The sequence below is a fragment of the Saccostrea echinata genome, unplaced genomic scaffold (genome assembly GCF_033153115.1).
Source record: "Saccostrea echinata isolate AGI-Se365-2 ecotype Australia unplaced genomic scaffold, CSIRO_AGI_Sech_v1 ptg000027l, whole genome shotgun sequence".
NCBI classification, from domain to species: Eukaryota; Metazoa; Mollusca; class Bivalvia; order Ostreida; family Ostreidae; genus Saccostrea; species Saccostrea echinata.
The window spans coordinates 7046889-7070061 of record NW_026889776.1 but is presented as its reverse complement, the minus strand read 5'-3'; the positions used below and the strand labels follow the sequence as shown (position 1 = coordinate 7070061).

The window sequence follows — 23173 nt, the reverse complement described above, 5'->3', positions numbered from 1 at the left end:
GACATGACCTGTGGTCTTCTAGTTAGGTGGGTCAGGTTCTGATGTGATATCGGTGGATCATACAAGGTGGATTAGAAATGTTGTCTGAAGTTTGGAGGTGTAAGCTCCACGGATGTGTAATACAGGACATACGCAGATGAAGTCTGTTTAAAAGATTAATGGCTGTCAATGTTTACAAACAAGAGGTTGTGTCATCATAGAAAGACTGAGCAACAATGCAGATTTGAGAATGGCATTCTAGGATATCATTCATAGTTCATAATTAACTGGCAGAACCTTTTGCCCCTATTCTTTTGATTTCTATGTTTTTCATACATCAACTGTAAGTTCATGACTTGTTTTTTTTTTGGAGATTTTTTAAGATATAACATTCTCTAAATGATACTCACCCTAACAGATGACTCCGATATCTCGGACACATGGTCGTCGTCATATTTGTACCAGTTCTGTGTACATGGGTTACGGCAATATGCTGTATCTAAAGATAATAGAACTATGAGGCTGAAAATCTAATGCATGTCAAATACATGTACTATACCCTGGTATTTAAAAATCCAATAAATAGATGCTGTCTGCCACAGGCAGTTGACATTACATATTTTTCTTATTTAAAAAATATAACCCAGGTATGGGATTATATATATTTTTTTTAATAAGAAAAATATGTAACGTCAAGTGCCTCTGCTGTCTGCATATCATTCAGTCTTCATTTTCTGATGCCTCGTAATAGTAAATTATGGACTCAACATTAACATTTGTCTGATTTATTTTGTGATTGGACAAGTCAATCTCCTGACACACTTGTCAGATTAGAATAATTACTTATTGTACTATTACAGAATATTGTAAATATGATTGAAAAAATCCCCATGGAATTCATTTCAAACTATGATATAAAACAGAAATCGCAAATGTTACAATCTTAAGGATTCAGTCAATCATCACTAGATATTGTTAAATGGATGAGCGCAATCAAGACTAGGTTAAAGATAGTGCTCATGAATTTAGATTGGCAATGTTTTTTTGTTTTTTTTCATTTTTATGATTAAACAAATCTCTAAGTCAAAATTATACATATTCATTCTTGAAAGAAATTTCTACTAATTGTTTTAACCTCTTCAGAGTGGGACAAGTAAACAATAAATTCAGACAAGTAACATGTTTTAATAACGTGTCCAATGGACAAGTGGGTATTTTAGTTAATATTGAGCTCTGAAAAGTTGAACTTTGCTATCTCAAACTATAATATCTCCAATATCATGGAAGTTGGAAGTCTCAACTATCTTTTCTTTAAGTATTTTAACTTCGATATCTCGAATCCTCAGATATCTCTCTCGATTTTTTTCTATGTCCCATTGAGTTTGAAATAACAAGGTTTGAGTGCAATATTATATAAATATCTATGTTAACTGTCAGAAAATTTACACAGTATATTTTCAGTAAACGAATATTGCAAATTAAAATGGATAAAGTTCAATAGACAGTGTACTTACAATGTCCTCCATCTAATGTGCCAGTGTGATTCTAAAAAATATCCATTATGTGTCCATTCAAACAGAATTTACTAAGACTTACATGTATATAACCACTCTCAATAATATCTGTTTTTAGAATTTTATAGGATATAATGATTCAATATTCTGAAGATGTGACTTATTTGAAATCACTTCTAAAACAAGAAGTCTTGACACAATGACAATAATATTGCCTGCATTGTTTGAGGGATAATCTGCAGGTATAGCTGTTTTTCTATTAAATCTTTCTTTTAAATCACTTACTGAGGTAGCGTAGAGTTTGTAGATGATCTTTGAAGATATGGGCCCATCTAAGTATGGGTTCAAGTCAAGGTTCTTAGAGGGGAAATCCACATGGCTATTTATCTTTTCTCTCCACTGACCCTTATATACAAATCTATAAACAGTAGGACAAAAATTAATCTGACAATCAGCATACAGACTATATATATATATATATTTTACAAATTCAGTATAGTGTAATGCTGTGGCTTTCTTAGCAACCACAAACTTGATCACATTATTTTTCCTCAAACTTATACCTCTAATCATATGTTAGTTGTACCTAAATTCAAATGTCAATATTTTAAATATAACTGGCTAACAAATCACAGATTCCTGAATCCATAAGACAACATTCAGAATGATGTGAATATCTATTGTACACACTTCTGTTTTATACTATGTATTCCTATTTACCTGTTCAGCCCGATAAGAAGAATTCTGGGAAGTCTCCAGATGTCAATTTTCTTGACAGCGTCACGGTCAACTTTACATCGTGGACAGCGCCACCTACTGCTTCCTGTCAGTTTCTCCTCTTTCAGGAACAACCTCAAGCAATCCTGATCAATTCATATGGCAGTGTAAAACGTATTTCACATACATTTATAATTTTATATATTTAAATTGTATAAATCATACATTTATGCATATGGATTTTATAAACAAATGTAAATGTACACATTTGAAATAGAATAAAATACACAGTGACTTTACTTGCTAAAACTAAATTTCATACAGGAAAATTTACTTTGCTTTACAAAAGCAAAAAATATATTCATTTACATGTACCGGTATTAACAACAAACACACATTTACATTAAATGAAAAAAGTAAAAATGATGAATACTTACTCCGATGATTCAGTGTGAAGAGGGGAGAGAGGGGAATATTGAAGTACATGATATTGATTAAAACTTACCCCAAGTATACACCATGAGGATAATAAACACTTACATGTACCCCAAGGCTACAGTGTGGGGATAATAAACACTTACCCCAAGGCTACACCGTGATGATGGAGGGAGGGGGAGAGTGAGAAACATGAAAGCCTGAAAATTGACGGACATTTTCTGACAGTGTAGACACATCAGGGTGGACTTTAGCTGGCCCTGTAAACAATAGAAAAGTTTGAGCTTCACAGCTTAAGTAAAGTCTGAGTTTACATGTAACAGCTGGCCCTGTAAACAGTAGCAAAGTCTGAGTTTAATAGCTGGCCCCGTAAACAGTAGCAAAGTCTGAGTTTAATAGTTGGCCCTGTAAACAGTAGCAAAGTCTGAGTTTAACAGCTGGCCCTGTAAACAGTAGCAAAGTCTGAGTTTAACAGCTGGACCTGTAAACAGTAGCAAAATCTGAGTTTAACAGCTGACCCTGTAAACAGCAGCAAAGTCTGAGTTTAACAGCTGACCCTGTAAACAGTAGTAAAGTCTGAGTTTAACAGTTGGACCTGTAAACAGTAGCAAAGTCTGAGTTTAACAGCTTGCCCTGTAAACAGAAGCAAAGTCTGAGTTTAACAGCTGGACCTGTAAACAGTAGCAAAGTCTGAGTTTAACAGCTTGCCCTGTAAACAGTAGCAAAGTCTGAGTTTAACTACTGGACCTGTAAACAGTAGCAAAGTCTGAGTTTAACAGCTAGCCCTGTAAACAGTAGCAAAGTCTGAGTTTAACAGCTGGACCTGTAAACAGTAGCAAAGTCTGAGTTTAACAGCTGACCCTGTAAACAGTAGTGAAGTCTGAGTTTAACAGCTGGACCTGTAAACAGTAGTAAAGTCTGATTTTTACAGCTGGCCCTGTAAACAGTAGCAAAGTCTGAGTTTAACAGCTGGCCCTGTAATAATGTTTGTATTTATCATTCATGCCAAACTTTATTTCTCATATTTGTTCATGATATTTTAATAGTGAAGCATGTGTGGCTCCTTCCAGAACCATATAATATAGTTATGTATAGAGTACTAAGAGATGCCATTACTTATACACTAGTGTCCACTACAGCAATAAACAGACATGACAATACCTGGAACAGCTCTACTATGATGGATTCGTTACACATCTGGTGATGTTTCCAGGCTAGCTCGGCAGCTTGGGTGTCCGGCAGGTTATCGTTCTCCTGTTCTGGGATCTCGGGCCGCTTCTTTACCTGTACAAACACATATTATCTGTTACAATGCAGCCATCAACAGGAACAATTTCAACTGTCTACACTGTACATTGTATACATATTTCCAATTTTTTATGATAAGCTATAAAAAGTTGAATCAAATTTTGTTTGAAGCTGACATCACTTCAATATCAGAACAGACAGAGAGCAGACATAATAATATGCATTGTTTTGAACTTAGTTTTGGCCATGAAATATGACTGGTTCACATTATTTTGAACAAACAGGTAGTAGAGTTTCAAAAGCCTATCTAGGAAGTCCTATCCAAAAATATGTATTGTGTACATGTATATGTTTTATTTCAAAAGCATGAACCTTCCTTTTAAGTTTTACCGGGTATGAAATGCCAGTATATATTGTGTGATGAGAGATGAAACCCTGACCTTATTGAGTCCTTCATGAAGTCCGTCCATCAGAAATGTCAGAAAATCATGGCTGTCCTGCTGAGTGGTTCCAGCAAAGTCTGGGTTGTGTTTTCCCACGATGTACTGTAAAATACCATAAAATTATGATTAACCAAACATGTATTTTTTTAAATCAAACATAGTAATAAAATGTGTTAAGTTTTTATTCAATTTTCCTTTAAAAATGAATGAGTGTTTCTCCCTGACAGAAGAGTCTTGCAATTATTAAATAACTAAAATAACTTACACCTTTAAAATGCTTTAAGAATTCCTATGCCTAGCCTCAGACCTACCATCTTGTCACTACAAATTTTAACATTTGATTTACTCATAAACTTCTAAAATCCACTACATATTATGGTTGCTAATTATTATCCTTTTAATTTTCCATTAGTTCACCTTATATTAAAGGTATTTAAAATGACATAAGATTGTACATGTAAAATACTGCAGAATTATGCCCCTTTAAAGATCTGTTTTGCTTATTACATGGGTGAGGGGTGTCAGATATGATACCAGCAGGTTTGTCCCTAAGAATTGAAATAGCAGGGGACACTAAAGAGGTAGGAGGAGGTTTGGGGTTCCTCCCTTTACAGAGAGTTGAGGGTTAATACCAGAATAACCAGGAGATTACGTCAATATAGGTGGAGAAATTCCCCGGCCCCCGGGTCTTAGGGACAACCCTGTACCGGTATATGGAGGCTAACCTTGAAGTCTCTAGGGGTGATACATTTGTACTGTCCTGACCACAAGGCTTTAATGATGACAGAGAAGTCGTCTGCTACTTCACCATAGTAACCAAGCTGACTTTCCCTGTAGAATGTCAAAACAAATAACTACAAAATTATTGGAGTAATAGCAGGAAAAAACATTTTAAATTACATATAAGAATGTATCACACAAAAAAGTGAAATATCAAAAACACCTAATAATATTCTTAAACAGATCTCATTTAATTTACACTATAAAGCAATTGAGAATATTTAATGTACATAACTGTAATTTTAGAAATATTAACTAAGATCTCACCTGTTTATATCATATAAATACATGTCTGTTAGGAAATATGTTGCCAGGGGTGATGTGTTGTTTAAACACTGGATGGTGGAATTCATGTAACATGTGTTGCCAAGGTTACGTAGACCTGTTAGTGCTCTACCCTAAAAGAAATACAAGATTAGATTATAGACAAACATGCAGTGAGTTTCATAGATTTAAAATGTTTAATATTCCTGACATACGGTAAATTCATATGTTGTGAGGTCAAATTTCTGTGGTTTGAGGAAAAATTATTGTTATGTGAGGATTTGATTTTTATGGTTGAAGAATTGTTACGTATACAAAATTTTACATTTTGTGGAGAACATACATGTAAACTCATGGTTCTCTTCATACCACAATAACAAGGAAAATTAAACCCCCCAAAAACGAGCGATTTCACAGTATACATAATGCAAAAGTGATGATTTAGGATGGGGGGTAAATATCCAGGTGTATTTTTCTGACAGATAAAAGGGTGTAAAATATGTGGACATGTATTTTACATTAATTATGATGCCAGAACTTGGGATTTTTTTGTAATCACAGGGGATTTTACATGGCTTTAAGCTCGCTGTGTACAAAGTGTTAATTTCCCCATGCATAAATAAATGAGACCACTTTCACATATTCTTGATGCTGATCAAATCCTGCTGGAGCATACCTTGTTATATTATTTCATCTCTTGACTTTCTTATGCTCTAAGTCTTAGTAATTTTTTTAAGATGAGATGTTTAAGAATCAAAGAAAGTGAAATAAGGATATTGTGTGAGGTTCATATTTTAAATATTGTAGCTTGTAAATCTGTTGTCTATGTGGATTAGATAGTGATCCATCCTGCATTATAATTATGACCATCATCACTATTCCACAAACATGTAACTAAGTACTTTTGTTTTCTCTCCATTCCGTGCTGTACTTACCACATTTCCATAGACTGGGTTCAGATCTCTGTGTAGAGCTTTTCTGGGCTTTGGTTTAGGATGGTCAACTCTAAATTGTAAAAAAAAATAAATAAATAAAATTCAGTATCATTTTATGCAATCAGAAAAAAAACTTGTGTTTAATTGTAACTGTATGTACAGTGTACATTTTGTACAATTACAAATTCTTAATATCAATGAAAATGAATTAGCACATCAAATAAATGTGCCAAAGACACCAAAATATGAATCATACTACAGTAATTACATGTGCATTAAATATGTAGTACATGTATTTGATCAATTTCTGTGCTACATCATGAAAGAATTGTTGACATCCATTCATACATGTAAATATTTATGCAGCACTTTTAAGGCTGCAATAAGGAGGTGGGGCCTAATTTTTACGGGAAATGCTTTTTATGACATCACACAAAAATACATGTTCTTCAAATTACCACAAAATGAAATGATACGCTATTTTAAACTGTTGGATAGCTTTAAACTACATCAATACTTACTGTTGCATGTATTTTTGTCGTTGGTTAAATCCCACACAGCAATATATAAACAATTCACTGATCGCAATGCACTTGTCAGTGTGACGTCATATCGTAAAATTTGACACAGTTTGTATGGGGATCAAGTTATATTTTATACAATGGAAAATGTGTTTTGTAATTAAATAAAATATTATTTGCAGATGTATAAGAGGCCATTAACTTTGATGCGATGTCTATTTTATGATTTTATTCATATACTTCCCGTACATTCCCTAGACAAGTGAAACTGCCATACATTTGTATGCAGATTAATTAAAGGGTAATAGAAGAGTCGTAATAAATCGATATATTGCAAGGGCATACCCTCAATGAATTACGAGAAGCTTTTACACATAAACTCAAGAAGTATGAAGATATTTGAAAAGTGCTGCAAACCTGATTAAATCTTGCAAATGAATTAATTATATCTACATTTAATGTACTTGACCAGCAAAATATTCAACATGTGGTCTAACAAATGTAATTTTAGCAATTATACAGTAGAATCTATATAGGTTCGCGGCACTTTTCGCAAACTACAAAGAGTGTTGAAAATAATTATAAATTAAACTTAGATTTTTAGCTTGGTTATGCCCTTGCAAAATTGGAATTTATGGATCACCTCAATACTGCAGGCATATTTGCTAAAATCACGTGACTGCCACATTACGTGACAAATCTAAATAAGAAATCTAAACGTCCTCAACATGAAGTTTTCAGCCACATTACATTTGTCTGATAATAGTAAAGGCCTAAAAAGAATCGCCCATCCTTGTAAAGAATGTATTTTCTGTCTAAAAAATTCACTGATATTTCCATTTGGCACCTTAACTGTACTGCGTAGTACATGTATTTGATCAATTTCTGTCCTACAGTACAGTGTATGTAAGAATTGTTGACATCCAGTTACATATGTGACATTTCCCTACAATAGTCATTTTTTGTGCTACCTTTCCATAGGTTTGATGGTTCTGTCTATGGTGGGACGAGTTTTGGGCGCCTGTTCTTCATCAAACATCATCTTAGCAATATTAGGAGAGGAGTTGGACCGGGTCAGTCCACGGTTTGGAGTTGAAGGTTCATCTTTGAGTTTAGTAATGGACAGCTGTCCTGATGGTCGACCTAGTCAAATTATTAATCAATCAGATCAGATATTTATTTATAACTTACTTGTATGGATGCAATTTTTTAAAAAATTTATAACTTGCTTGTCTGGATGTGTGATGGTTACTTACTTGTGTGGATACTTTTCTGGATGTGTGAAGGTTACTTACTTGTGTAGATACTTGTCTGGATGTGAGATGGTTACTTACTTGTGTGGATGTGAGATAGTTACTTGTGTGGATGTGAGATGGTAACTTGTGTGGATGTGAGATGGTTACTTACTTGTGTGGATGTGAGATGGTTACTTACTTGTGTGGATGTGAGATGGTTACTTGTGTGGATGTGAAATGGTTACTTGTGTGGATGTGAGATGGTTACTTACTTGTCTGGATGTAAGGTGGTTCCCATTGGGTGGTTCCTTTGTTGTGGTTGATGTAGTAGTACCTCCTTGTGTTGGGATCAAGTCTCTTCTCCCATCCAGCTGGGAGGTTTGGGGAGGGGATGGTTCTTGGTTTGGAAGGCTGGGACTCAGCAACTACAAAATCATAGCAAGAACTGAAACATTTCTCTCAACGTAATAACAGCTCTAAATGAGGTTGGTAAATACTCAAAACTGTATGAACTAAAAAACATATTGTACATTGTCAATGACAAATGAACATGACTGATATTTCTGTGCCTATTTTTTGACCTTGGCCTTCTATACATGACCTTGATTTATAATTTTGTCATGTTGAAGCCTTTTGGTTCAAGCAATCTTTGAGGTAAGTATGAGTGCTTAAAAATTCCTGGATTTTAAAGCTATGACCAAGACTTGAATTTTCAAGACTTTGTGACTTGTACCTTTTCCAAATGACCTTTGCAATCTTACCAGTGTTAGGGAGATGTCTATGTACCTTCAAAACTTTCATTAAGGGGGATGAAATATGTTGTACAGTCCCTGAAACGTTCTACTTTCCCATTTTTCCGTTTGCTCACCATTTGTTCACCATTTGTTCAGCGTGCATTCACCATTCATTCACCGTGTGTTCATCGTTCGCTCTCTGTTCACAGTTTTGCGTTCTGCGTTCACCATGCGCTCGCGTTCACCATTCACAAAGCGTTCACCGTTCACTCTCCGTTCGTTCACTTTGCGTTCACCTTGCGTTCAGCATTCACTTATCGTTCAGTCGTCACTGTCATTTGGAACTCCAAAGTGAAAGGACTTATCTTTTTTGTAAGTAAGGTTTACAGGATTTGAAATTGAATAATAAACATATCGTGTTTAAAGGATCATTATTTTATGGGAACAAATTATCAACAATATGTTTTATTATTATTCTAACTTAGCTGTTATGTTATTTATTAAATTACTCTGGAAAATTAATGTTGTTATAAGTATATACCTATGTAGAACGATGCTGAAAAATTGAATTTAAATACGGGCAATATACAGGTACTTCAAGCACTGCAACATTTTGTTATTATGTTAAAGACAACAAATCGTGAATGGAGAGATAATAGTCTATGCCAATTAATTTACCAACTGCAGCAAAATTATGAAAGTATTTATTTATTTACCAACACGTGGTTTTCTTTCAATTACTATAGATATACATTATAAGAACTAGTTCTGAGAATTATAAATAGTACTGTGGATATCCAGTTTATTAAATATCTTTGGAGCGAATTAAATTGATAGTGGGGTTAAAAATATTTATTTAAATGTAGTATACTACAATTCATATATAAAAGCTATTGTTAGAGAGAACAAAATCCTTTCTTCACAATAACTGTATACGTTTGCCATTCGATATGATTAAGACCCCCCCCCCCCCCCCCCCCACCGCTTTCCACCTAAATCCAGTTACTTAGCATTTCCAGTACACATATATTTTAATTAATATTTATAAAGAAGTTAACGCATTCTGTAGCACAAAAATTTTAGTCTCATAACGAACATGCATCTAAAAAAAATCATTAAACAATAGTAGTTCAAAATATACACGTGCCGATGGTGGTATTTTAAATCAGACAGGGAGTATGTTTCAAATTCATTCCAAGTGTTTATGCCCAATATACATTATTTATTTATTTTTTTGGAAAAGTTGGAATCAAATCTAGAAATGATAAAAAATGTTAAAACTTCTTGGAAATACTACAGTGAAGCACTTTGCCTTTGGTGTGACGAGACTTTCACACCTGCACAGTGTTGAATGATTTTGATTGACAGGACAAACACGTGGACTTTGTGTGAACTTGAAGTAGGAAAATAAAAACCGATTATGACTGTCAAACAAAATGAATTTGTTGATAAAAAAGGTTACGTTCACTGCCTGATATATTTAGATAAATTTTAATAATTTTTGTTTATACAGGTACATGTACATGCATTTGTGGAAAGGGGGGGGGGGCTAAAACGGAACCTCTCTCTCTCTCATTTATCTATTTAATCAAAAACTATGACACATATTACTTAAATATCAAGTTCTGAAATTTTAATTTATAACAAATAATATGAATGCTTCTTTGTATCATCTTGTCTGAGTATAATCACGGGGAATTGTCTACAGATACATGTAGAAGTCTGCTCAATAAATCATCATTAAAAATAGAGGATACATAAATATATTATTGCATTAAATTTAAAAAAACGAGTGTATACATGCAATACGTCCACAGACCGTAGCAAAATATTTTAAATTTTTTTCTCATTATTTTAGACGGAATTGCCTTGACACGGAAATACATGTATGGTCGTTACAACCGTTGTAATACATTCTATAAGTCAGTAATATCTTCTTCGAAAATCATTATTTGTAATGGTTTAATGTATCAAATATAAATAAACATATTTATTTTACAACTAGAATAATTCTATCTGTAAAACTACAGCGTTCGTTAACAATGACAATATTTTACAGTGATAAAAATTGTTTGATTTAACAGCTGAATTTAAACATCATAGGTATGTGCAGAAAATATTATAAGAAACTTAATTAATAGTTTTACTTAATGTGCATGTTTCATCTTTCTCAGGACAATTTTTGAATATTTATTAATTAATTTACGCCTGACATTAAAATACAATAGAATAGATGCAATGTATGGAAAAGATCAGAGGCATTCCGAATAAATCTTTCACCTTGCGTTCACCGTTCACTTTGCGCTCGCTTTCGCGCTCCGTTCGCTCACCGTTCAGCGTTCACCTTGCGTTCAGCGTTCACACATCGTTCACTCACTGTTCGCTCACTGTTCGTTCAGCGTTCGCTCACCATTCAAGTGGGAAAGGAGAACGTTTCAGGGACTGTATATCAGAGAACTTTATGACACTGGCCTGTTCTACACATAAATATGTACTTGAAGTTGAGTCTTCAGCTTCTCCCTGACTTGTCCCCCCCCCCCCCCCTTCTCTATTTTTTTAGGCCTGACCTGTTCTATACTTACAGTCTAGTCTGCGGAGTTTCTCTTCGGCTTCACGTCTGGCCTGATCTGCCCTCTCTTTCTCTTTTCTTTCTTTCTCTTGCTTTTCCTCCTCTACTTTCTTCATCTGCTCCTGTCTCTTCCTCTCCTACAAAAGTTTATTAACAACATAACATTAAGAAATCTACGTTTAGCACATAAAATACTACCTAACCAAAGAAGAATATCTAGTTAATACAGAGTGACCTAATTTTTAAAGACAATTTCTACATGGAAGCTTATTATGCTCCTTTTACTGGATATTATTATTTTGACTGGTGAGTAAGAGTTACCTCCTCTTTCTTCTGGTCCTCCTCCTGTCGTTTCCTGTCTGCCTCCCTTCGCTCCTCTTCTTCTTTCTTCCTCTGTGCCTCTTGTCTGTCTTCCTCAGCCCTCCTCTGTGCCTCTCTCCTCTCCTTTTCCTCTCGCAGTCTCTGTGCCTCATCCTCCGCTTTCTTCAGCTCCAGTTTACGTCTCTCTTCTTCCAGTCTGGCATTTTCTCTTGCCTTATCTAGAGCCTGCTATAATTGTAATCACAGGTTTGTACACTTCAACATAAAGGACATTAAAAATGAAAAAAAAAATTAAATAAGTTTGATTTATCCAGTCATAATTTGAAAAAAAATATTCTCCATCAAAATATAATACATGATGTAAAAATGTATAATTTCAATGATTGAAATTTGCTGCTTCAAATTTCATAATTGAGAAGATAAACTATTGGACATTAATATAAATTCTAAAACAGCCTCTCCAAATGGATAAATTTACCTCTTTACTAAAAATCATTGAAAGTCCTGCTAGAATACAACATACTGTTATACAAAACATGGTAAACTGTAGAACAAGAGTGTAATAACTATACAATATTATTACTGAACCTCTCTTTACAGTACATTGACCTCTGACCTTCTTCTCTGCCTCCTCTTCTTCCCTCTTCTTCCTCTCCTGCCTCAGTCTCTCCACTTCCTCCAACCTTCGCTGTTTCTCTCGCTCCATTTCCTCCTGTTTCCGTCTTATCTCTTTTTCCTCCACTTCAAGCCTCTCAAGCTCTTTCCTTCTATGTTAGGAAACATTATGAATAATTAAACAAAAAGACTACAGAGCTGTGCTTAAGATCATAGAACCTAGCCTAGCTCTTAGGCTAGATATCTAGGCCTATTGACATCACTGTATAAACTAATGCTTGTTTTCCCTATATAACTGCTAGGCTAGCATATTAATAAAGATCATAGCTCTACATAAAGCTACATAGCTGCTATAATTTTGAATGCAGCCTAGGACTTTCAGTGGCTCCAGGCAAGCTTTTCTGAGCCAAGTTTGTTTTATGTACCTCCTCTCATCCTCTGCTGACTTTGTCTGTGTGTCTGTCTTCTGTTCTCTCTGATTCTCCTCCATTATAACTTTCTTCTTCCTCATCAAATCTGCCACATCTCGAGCCTGCTCCATTTTCAACCTCTCCAACTCCTAGAGCAGAGAAAGGATAACATTACAAGTATCTCATAACATTTACCAAGTATGCAAGAATTTACGTTATTAAAATGAAACTTTTCTTTGTCAAGCTTATTACACACCTAATTTACTGCATATGAGGACAATAGCAAGTTTACTTCCCCTGAGATAGCACTGTTTGATGAAGTGCAGCAGTTGTTGAGGAGGACAATTAACTTTCTACTCTCCTATCAGTCAGTAAATAGGTGTTTTATAAAACAGAAGTGTCAGACAATTCTACAACAGGATCAGGATAAACCAGAGAAGTTCTGAGATAAAATGCCATGGAAATTGAATGCTGATCGAGAATAGTTTCAATGAACATTAAACCATGGGCAACTCGCACAAAAACTATTTCAAGGTAGTGCTGTTAAGAAAAAAATAGTTTATTTCTCAATGTACATTTAGACAAATTTTCTGTAAAACCAACAAAAAGCAGTGAAATGTGTAAGAAAAAAATCAATTCAGTTCCAAAATTGACTGTTTGTTGTCTTATGAAATTCCTGTTTTGACAAGGATATCCTGTTAAGTTAAACACATAATCTTTATCTGATTTGATGTTCTAGCCTGAACTTCAAGTCCATTACAAATATCCTTGATATAGGTCAAGGCAACTTTTAATACCCTTGTTAAACAATATATATATTCATCACCTTTATAATCATGTAATTCTACAGTTGAACTTAGTTATCTTGAACATCGATATCTTGAATTCCAGGGATATGAAAAAGTGATTTGGCAGTCTCAACCTGTTTTTTCTTAATGTTTTATAACCTCTATATCTTGAATCCTCGGATACCTCAATTTCAAATTTCGGTCCTCTCAAGTTTGAGATAATGAGGTATTACTGTATTTGTATCATTGTAATATTTGTAACACTACATATAACATTACATTGTACCTGTATTTCTCTCTGTAACTTGAGTCTCCTCGCCTCCTGCTCCTCTGCCTCTTTATCCTGCTTTGTCTGAGCCTTCAGGTCCTCATCTCTCTTTACCTGTGTCCTCATGTCCTCTTCCTTTCTCCTGGCTTCTTCTGAAGCCCTCCTCTCTTCTTCTTTCCTCTGGGCCTCTGCCATTAAGTTGTTCTTAGGCTGAGATACAGACTTAGTGTCTGACAGGGCAGGTGTGGAGGAATTATTTAGACGATTCAGACTGTTGCTTGAGGGTGAGGGTTTAGGCTTTGTTGACCTGTCTATGGAGGGGACTCCCGGCCTGACCTGACCCCCAGCTGTGGGTGCTGCAGGCTTACTAGTGTCATTTACACTGCTGAGGACACCTAGAGGATCTGAGGCTGTCACTGGTTGAGGCTTTGGTTTAGGTTTGGGGGTTAATGAAAAATCCTCATCAAAGTCGGGATAGTCAAAATCCACTGAAACGCAGATAGTTTTTTTCATAATAAATAATCCTAAAAACAGGATTAACTACATGTACTTGGAAGTACTTGGACTATAATCAATTTTTCTTAATTTTAATTTTTTTATTTGTAACTTTACTTTATCTTTAAGGTTTCAGCTGTCAATATCAGAAGGGGGCAGGGTTCGAAATTAACTTTTGTAAGCACTAGTCCGTACGGACTAGTGACTTCCAGTTTTCGCTAGTCCGTAAAGCATTTGACTAGTCCACCTTTTGTTTTATGATAATGATAACATACCCGTGATAAACCTTCTTTGTAACTTTAAATCCCCCCCCCCCCCATCTACCTTTATGAGATAAAATTATTATTTTTGAATACAAAATTAAATTCTGATTCATCTGTTGCTACGGAAAAAAAAAAATTGCAAGGTATCAAACATATAAATATTTTTTTGATTACATCAGTAGAAAAAAATACTTAAACTCAGTAGTGATATACTTAAAAAAAAATTCCCCAGAAATGTCAATGAACGGAGTATCAAAAAGTGTCAATAAACAATTAAAACAATGAATAAATATTTTTATGAATTGATTGTATCACTGAGTGAGAAAAAAATGGAGAAAAAGGTTGGTTGACATTTTTGGGGCATTGCTGGTATTAGTCTTACCCCTGACGTAATTATGTCCGTAATATTACCTTGATAACTGTGATCTGTGTGTGATTAAATAATTTTTTAATAATGTTTATCGCATTTGTATCCTTACAAATCATCTGTGATCATTTACCCGATGTGTTGCAACAATAACTTGATTATAACTTTTTATTGCTTGAGGATACAATGTATCATTATATACATATATGTATATGTTACGATTTCGGGAACTTGTAGGCTGTAAAAACAGCTTTAAAACATAGGAAATTTTCAACACATATACTATTTAAATAATTTAGGACGATTTTGTGAATGTCAATAATAATGCATGGCAATTAACTTCTTTCTGACGGCCACCTTCTCGTGAAAATCTGTCGTTTTTAATTTTTTGGCAAAATCGTCCCTGGTAATGCTAGCAACTTCATCTCTCTAAAGCTTGTTATTGTTTACATCGTTTTAATGATAAAACTGTAGACACTTTTGCTTAAACAGGCATTCATTTGAAAGAAAGCAGTGAGGAAAAAATACTAAGATTAAATTTATAGTTGGATTTGTCACTAGTCCCAGGTCCCTGCTAGTCCGTACGGACTAGTGCTACATGAACTTGACTAGTCCAACACAATTTTTACTAGTCTCGGACTTACGGACATGAGCTAATTTCGAACCCTGGGGGGTACTTACAGGAAGGGGCTGATGAGGTGGGTCCCTCCTGGGTTGGGTTGGTCACTCTAGCATTAGTGGTCAGTTGGGGGTAGTACATGAGCCACTGGTCATAACCCCCTTCCAGGACTAAAGGCTCACTCTTAATGATCACTGATGAATCATACTGAAAATAAAATTTTAATACAAGTAATACATAAATATTAAGTCACTGAGCAATGGAAGAAATCAATACCTCTCGCTATTAAAGTGCACACATGTTTTCTATTTTGAGATTGGCAACTCTTTTATTCACTTAAGTTTTATTTGTCTACTTTCAAAAATTCTACTACATGTACATGTTGTTTTGGAATAAACAATACATGTATAACTTCTATTTACAAAGAAATAATTCATGATAAAAATTTTTCTGCTGTAATTGAAAATAGTGAGAAGAAAATACATAACAAATATTTCTTTCAAAGACTAAATTTCTATCCACCTTGAACAAGGCATCCTTCAGTGTACGGAGAGGTGTTGCTATGGTGACTTGATTTAAGGTCGAGTTCCAGTCCAGTAGGACGATGTGATCCACTTGACCCCGTTTTCCCCACAGCCCTTTTGCCTCCTCAGGTAATGCTCCCCCTATGTAGATTGCTGTGGTCCTAAAATACACAGAGTATAAATTGAATCAAGTAAATGAAGGACATACTCAATGTAGTTTGGAACTTTAATTTCTAATTTCCTGTATAATTAAGGTTCCAATTATTAAAAGACATTTGTGCAATATTATGATTCCTGGTAATGTGAGAACTCCTCTGAATCAAATTCATAGGAAATACCTACTATATTTTTGTCAATTTTTCTTAAAAAAAAAAAACACAAGGATTTTGATATCTGTTTAAAACTCATGGCAATGTATGCTTATTTTTTTTGTCTGAGAACATCTGATGGTATTATGATTTTAAATTAAGAATATCTTGGAAAATTATCAGTGGGAAAGGAATACTGTAGACACACTGTACTCTACTATACTGCATATGTCCTTAAGTTCACATGTAAGACTACAGTTGTGCCTAGATGGTGCCAAACCAAAATCTAACAACTTAAGGAGGACAAAACACACATCACTGGTAATTTGAAAAGGAGTTAGGAAATTAAAATTCGTTGGACATTTTGGACATACATGTATCAACAGACTTTTTTCCATTTAGGACCAATAGCAAGTATGATATAAGGAACTCTGCATATACTATTCTTGTAGTTATTTTGGCCCCACCTACCCTGGTTTGATAACATCCGCTGGTACATTGATACAGGAATCATGTTTGATGTGTGACTCCTGATACTGTGATCCTGGTCTTACATCCATTATAATCAGACTTGTTTCCTTGTCATTTAACAAATCATACAGCTGTACTGGGCTTATTTTCCCAGCAGTCTCTTGGCTAGCATCTGCTGAAAAATTATTGAAAACTGATTTATTGATATATAAAAGATAGAACACACATGTGTACCTCAAACCATAGCTGTACTTACATGTACATATAAAAAGACTGAACACACATGTGCTTACTATTCACATCTCAAACAATAGCTATACTTACTTGTATGTATTTGAGTACTGTGTTAATACATTCTTATTAAATCAATTGTTTGGACTTTCTCTAAAACATACATGTATCTCTAGGAAGACATGTTTTATGGAAATTTAAAACAAATTAAATATCTACTTATAAATAAACTGATAGTTTTACACAATTGTCTTCAGACTTTAAGAAAATATTATCAGCATGGAAAAAAAAATAAAGTCTCCTTGCAAAAGATGAAACTCGAGAAGGTACACACCATGGTGTTGTTTCACCCACATAAGCTGTTAAAAACAATATTTTCTTATATTTTCAGTTTAATAATCAAAGTGAATAGCAAGAACATGTGATAAATGTATGCTACATATCACTTGCTTTTTCTGGCATTAGAGCTCTAACATTTATATCCTCCCTTTAAAACATTGACACAAAACAACACTTTTTTTCATTTAAAGTGGAAAGAGAAGCAGCATGTCAACATGTATACATGTACATTTAGTTTATACAGGTAGAATCTATAAGGATGGCTGGGCTAAAAATAGTAACTTGATCATGTTGATGTAGTCTTCATTTACAATGTTTCATTAATATCAAATTTTAAAATGATTTATATGATAGTTTTATTTTTAGGATCAACAGCAACAAAATTTTTTGAAAATGAATATACAAAAATTATGTATTATTGTAACTTTAAGTTGATGGTAAATTCTATTCAAATCAATATGATCAAGCAAGAAATTTTTTTTTCTTTTATAATTACGCTACTCTAAGACTGTCTGCTCATGAAAATTTCATTCTGGCATTGTTAGAGATTAGGCCATTCCAAGTTTTTTCTATGTTTAGCGTCCGTCAGGCTTTGGTTTTTGACACTTCATATCAGAAAAAACAAACAAAATCAGGAGTCCTGAAATTTATTTTTCTTGTTGAAATCTTTGAATTCTGTCAATTTCTCTAAGTATTTGTATACAATATGTCACATTTGGTATATTTTAAGCACTTAATACATTGATTTTGCTGAAGGATAGATCTTCCTACAAGAAAAATAAATTAATGAAATCAAATCCCTTGAATGACGTCAGTTTTATGATTATCAAGTCTGTGTTTAATTTTTTGTCTTGTGTGTTTTTTGCGAATAGGTAGGTAAGTTTTAGAAAAATGGGTGGACGCTAAACAGAGAAAAAACTTGGAGAATGGTCTTATGTGTATATGCAACAATAACCAGAATTTGTGATAATTTTTTCTTGCTTTTTTATTTTTATATCAAATAGCTATTTAGAAAAAATTAAGTGTCACAAAAATATAATGACCTACATTAAATAAATTAAATCTAATCTAGCCTTACCTGCTTTATCGCTGTTTTTGCCTGCACTTTCTGTCTCCTCTTTGGGTTTTGGAACTTTTTCCTCAGATTTAACTGGTTCCTCTTGAGGACCAGTTTTATCGTCAAGGGGAGATAACTTGCTTGCTACATCCTCAGCCTCTGCTAACTCATATCTAATAAACAGGAATATCTTCACAACTCAGTTTTACAATGTAATTAAAAAAGAAATGTGAAACACAAATATCCCGTGGGCCATAGCATGGTTCAGTTTTGGACAAATTTGACCTTGTCCAAATAACCTTGAGTTAGGGTCAAAACACAACCTCTGATCACAAGGACCGTGTGTACACATCTGCTAAGTATGAGCTTACAATGATCCTCAGTTATCTATCTACAGAGTTATGGGTCCTATACGACATATATACATGTACTTCCAATTCCAGTGATATTTAAATGAAAACAATGGTTTATAACTCATAAAATGTGATAGTCATAATCTATTATGTGAAAAATATGACATCTCCATATTGCATAATCAAAAGTTGTGAGCATGGTCAAAGATGCGGACATATACAAAGAAGACCAATAACAATTTTTTTTCCTTGGGGGCATGAAAATACATATTTGATTCTTGCTCTATAATGTGTGTTTATTCATTTAATGAATAGACCATGTTTTGAACAAAATTGTTGATATTCTGTATTTCACAACTGACATGATCAAACTAACTGTTTAATATTATACAACACTCCAACATCAGGATCCTGTTTTTTCTTTTGATCTGCACTTCACATTCAATATTAAATGAAATTTAAGCAGAAGACAAACCAGTATATTAGAGACAGTGATGACATGCAGACTGTTTAGATTTTTACCTGTCCTTAAGGTTTGATGATAATTCCTCTGCTTTATCCATACATTTCAGCAAAGTTTTCTGTCCAATCAAACTATCAAAATAGTCCTGAAATAAAACAATTACACAGTCAATAAAATGTAGATGCAATTATATTTTACTTCTTTTCTTCCCCCCCCCCCTCCATTTTGTATGAATATCATAATGTACATGAAATGGGGATAAAGAACAGTATTCAAGCTCAAAGTCCATTTAAACAACACAAATTGGGAGCAGAGCAAACATGGACCTCTAAAATCATCAGAGGTGGGATCAGGTGCCATGGAGGAGTGAGCATCCCCTGCCAACCGGTCACACCCGCCGTGCGCTCCTTGTCATGATCAGGAAAAACGGAAAAATCCATAGACAATTTATTGTGTAAATAATGGCCTAACAATAAGTACGAAAAACATCAGTCAGCATTTGACTATATGCAATATTCATTTTTTAAAGATCCATTTTTTAAAAATCTTAAGCTTATATGGCTGTTTAGGATGTGATATCAGTACTTCATGCCATAAATATAATGAGAGCAGTGATAAGCTCAGATAATACAGAAGTTTTGCAGACCAACCTGTACTTGTAAAGTCAAAGTTAGAATTGCATGTCCACATTTACATTATATTTTCTTGTTTAGTAACTTGTATGTGTATTTGTAAATGCTTTAAAAGCAAAAGTCTTCATTTTTAGATAATTTCAATATACAGGTAACTCTTGATGGCTCGAACTTCGATCTCTCGAAGTTCTTGATCGCTCGAAGTGAGTCTCCGGTCCCGAATTTTTCCACTATATAACTAAGCAAATTTACTCCTGATTTCTCGAACTCTTGATCTCTCGAAACCCTTGATCCCTCGAAGTCAAAATGCAGTCCCGCTATGCATATTCTATTAGAATTTACCCTCAATACCTCGAAGTGGCTATCTGTATACAAGATTATATAATTAGCACCTTTACCTGGACATTTAAATGGCCCCAGACAGAAGACGCGGGTCTCGGGGAACGGGATGTTTATTCAGGTGACACTTATGCTGCAAGGTGATAATTAATCATATTTTGCCTATATGCTATTAAAATAATTATCATCGACTGTCTTACGATAATTAATTTAGAGACGCAGTGTCATTGAAAAGTAGTAATTGATTAAAAGACAAAACACTAATTTAATTTTTATTTCGAGTGCAGTGTCAAAGTTAAACGAAATATGAAAACAGCAGAAACAGCCTTAATGTCAATATGACGACTATTTTTGGACAAATACTTACAGAACTGCGTTCAATGATCATTTTTTGAATAGTATGTACGACGCTGTAAAATGTCGTTTTCATGTAATGAATGCATAGTATGATGTCCGTATTACGAAGAATAAATAAATATACATGAAACGACGATATACATTTTTTGCTTTACTCAGTTTGATGAAATATTCATCTGGATTACGAAAAAATATCGTTGTTTTATAAAAACCACGTGTAAAAGTTAGCACTGCATGAAAATCATTACATCCGGTAAGACTAATTTTAAAACCTGTCAACAAACCCGGAAAATTCCGGACTCTTGAAAACTCGAACTCTTGATCTCTCGAAGTTTTTCCTTGTTCCCGCGGACTTTGAGGTATCGAGAGTTACCTGTATTTTTGAAAGTTTATCCACCTTAGTTTTAATGTACATCAATATTTTAATTGAATCTATACAAGTATTTATAAAAATAAATTCAATAAAGTGTCTTTATAACCTTGACTCGTCAAATCATGTTTTGAAATTCAAGGTTAGTGTATTTTATGCTTCATAAAATAATGTTTTACCACAAAAACAAATTTCTTAGGCCATCTTTAAAAATTGTTTGGTTGTCTTTACATCCAGTAAACAATTTCTTATGCATTCAGAAAAATAAATTTTGAAAATTGAAATGTTGCATTGAAGTTAAAATTTTCTGGGAAAAAAATTTCCCACCTATCTACAGACCCATTTTTTTTCATTTTGAGTGTGGAGAGGGCCTGAAGATGTTTGATTTTGACAAACTGTTTTCCTGAAAATTCTTGAGAATTTCCCACAAAAAATATCTAGATCATAATGAGGTTGCCATCTCCCCCTCCCCTTTAAAACCGTTTCTCAGTTAGCTCTCTCCATCTTGTACCTTTTGTTTCTTGTAATCTGGGGACTTCCTGATAAGGGTGACAATATTAAAGTACTTCATGTACATAATGTACGCCTTCTCCTCATCTCCTAGTGATTCATTGAGGACAGCTTCTTTGTTGATTTTCTCTGCAGATTTCAACAGTCTACAAAATATTTGTAGAAGGATTTAATATCATATTTGGTTGCCAAAATAAAAATGGTTAAACAAAATATGACAAACTTGAGGCTTATTTTGGTATTAAAATGATTTATTTTGCAGTAGGAGAACTGTTCCCATTCTCTTTTAAGGTTTCAAATTCAGAGGATGACATAGAATATATATTCAGTAAAAGAATAATTTATATGCACATTTTGGGGTTATTTGTCATTTTAGCTGGTAAAGCAGCAAGGTCATTTAGAGCCTTCAGAGATTTGGCCAGGTAGAGGTCTTTCTTCTTTACAGGCATGGCGGTTTATCTGCATAATACAGAAAAACATGTCACAATACAAATTACCATCTAGACTAATAGCAGGAATAAGTAGATGAAAAGGATATTTTAAAGATCATGAATTCAAAACAACTTCTGCTGATTTAAAGATTTTTTAAACCTTCAGTATTAATATAATAATTTTTCAGTAAACAACTTTCAGAATGTCAAGAAAAAAAAGACGATGTTCAAAATATACAAACTTTACAGCTTCTGCTTTATTACACCTCAACTTCCGGGCCTTTAACGCAGTAATCCGAGTATTAGCACAATATTTAACACTGTTTTCTTGGAATTTACCTTAAGTATGACATGGAAAATATAGTTAATTAAAAATGTCACGATATGTTATTGATGTAATCTCATTTTTATCTCCGATTACTTTCATAATATTTACAACTAAGTCCATTTTGGATTTGTCAATAATAATGCGAAGGCCGATCCCGACAGGAAAGGCAGGCGGAAAATCTAGTCCAGACTCTCTCGGATTAATGTTTTTTCGTTGATATTCTCCACATCGCTTAACAGATTAGGTCCAAACTTAGTAGACACAATTATTACGTTGAACTAGTTTAATATAGACATAAGAATGTTTTTAAAAAAATATATTACGAATGGTCATCGGTATCCGTTTTTGTCCACTTTTGGGCAGAACATCGCTGATATGTTTATGTATGTGGGAATATAACACATATGCCAAGAAGTTGGAAGTGATTCTTCTTGGTTAAATGAAGAATATTAAGGTATTCAATGTATTATGAAGGAATAATGGACAATTTGAATCATTTTTAAACTAGTCAAATATATATTGCTAGATAACGACGAAGGTCAAATGAACCAAATTTACATGACTGATAACATATTAGAAGTCGGCATTTTGCACCTTAACCGTTATCTGCCCTTGATGAAGAGAAGAAAATTTCAATTTGTCAAAATATCTGTGGTAGATTATCAGTTCATTTTTTTGTTTGCATTGCTGCAAAAGTTCACTATGGGACTCTGAACATGTTGTAAAATATCATTTTTCAAATTTTAGGGCATGTTACCATGCTAACCACATAGCAACCAATTTTGCCAAAGTATCAAAGACTTTTATCAAAGAGATTTTATAGAAATATTGAGACTATGCGTGTCCCTATATATAGAATAGCTCTTAATAAAAAAGAATCACTACCCGGACTCGGGAGTCAGAAATCAAATGTTCTTGATTTAACATATTACAAGTAACA

At 33.9% G+C, this 23173-nt stretch overlaps 1 protein-coding gene across 2 annotated transcripts; it reads right to left on the bottom strand.

Moving 5' to 3' along the window:
- LOC133193459 (ubiquitin carboxyl-terminal hydrolase 8-like) lies at nt 1-21944 on the bottom strand. 2 transcript variants are annotated; one of them, XM_061329409.1, is made up of 25 exons: nt 21826-21944; nt 21476-21620; nt 19326-19411; nt 18472-18623; nt 16824-16998; nt 16043-16205; nt 15583-15727; nt 13795-14264; nt 12736-12869; nt 12312-12462; nt 11696-11920; nt 11388-11511; nt 8344-8496; nt 7808-7979; nt 6316-6385; nt 5384-5514; nt 5062-5167; nt 4334-4438; nt 3807-3929; nt 2792-2905; nt 2214-2356; nt 1779-1911; nt 1494-1524; nt 390-478; nt 1-143 (listed from the first exon to the last, which is right to left on the bottom strand). In XM_061329409.1, the coding sequence occupies exons 1-25, from the start codon at nt 21921-21923 to the stop codon at nt 72-74; spliced, it is 3510 nt and encodes a 1169-aa protein (XP_061185393.1). In that variant the 5' UTR covers nt 21924-21944; the 3' UTR covers nt 1-71. The 2 variants fall into 2 exon arrangements, with proteins under 2 accessions (XP_061185393.1, XP_061185394.1); XM_061329410.1 differs by having other exon boundaries at nt 16824-16995.
- Nucleotides 21945-23173: the final 1229 nt, after the last annotated feature.

Bases quoted from the DNA above. Each gene is read 5' to 3' on its own strand.
- LOC133193459 (XM_061329409.1), bottom strand. From the start codon at position 21,923: ATGCCTGTAAAGAAGAAAGACCTCTACCTGGCCAAATCTCTGAAGGCT. The intron at 19,412-21,475 runs GTACAAGATGGA...GTTTTATTTCAG, and splicing joins CAGATTACAAGAAACAAAAG to GACTATTTTGATAGTTTGAT. The intron at 18,624-19,325 runs GTAAAAATCTAA...CCTGTTTATTAG, and splicing joins TCATCAAACCTTAAGGACAG to ATATGAGTTAGCAGAGGCTG.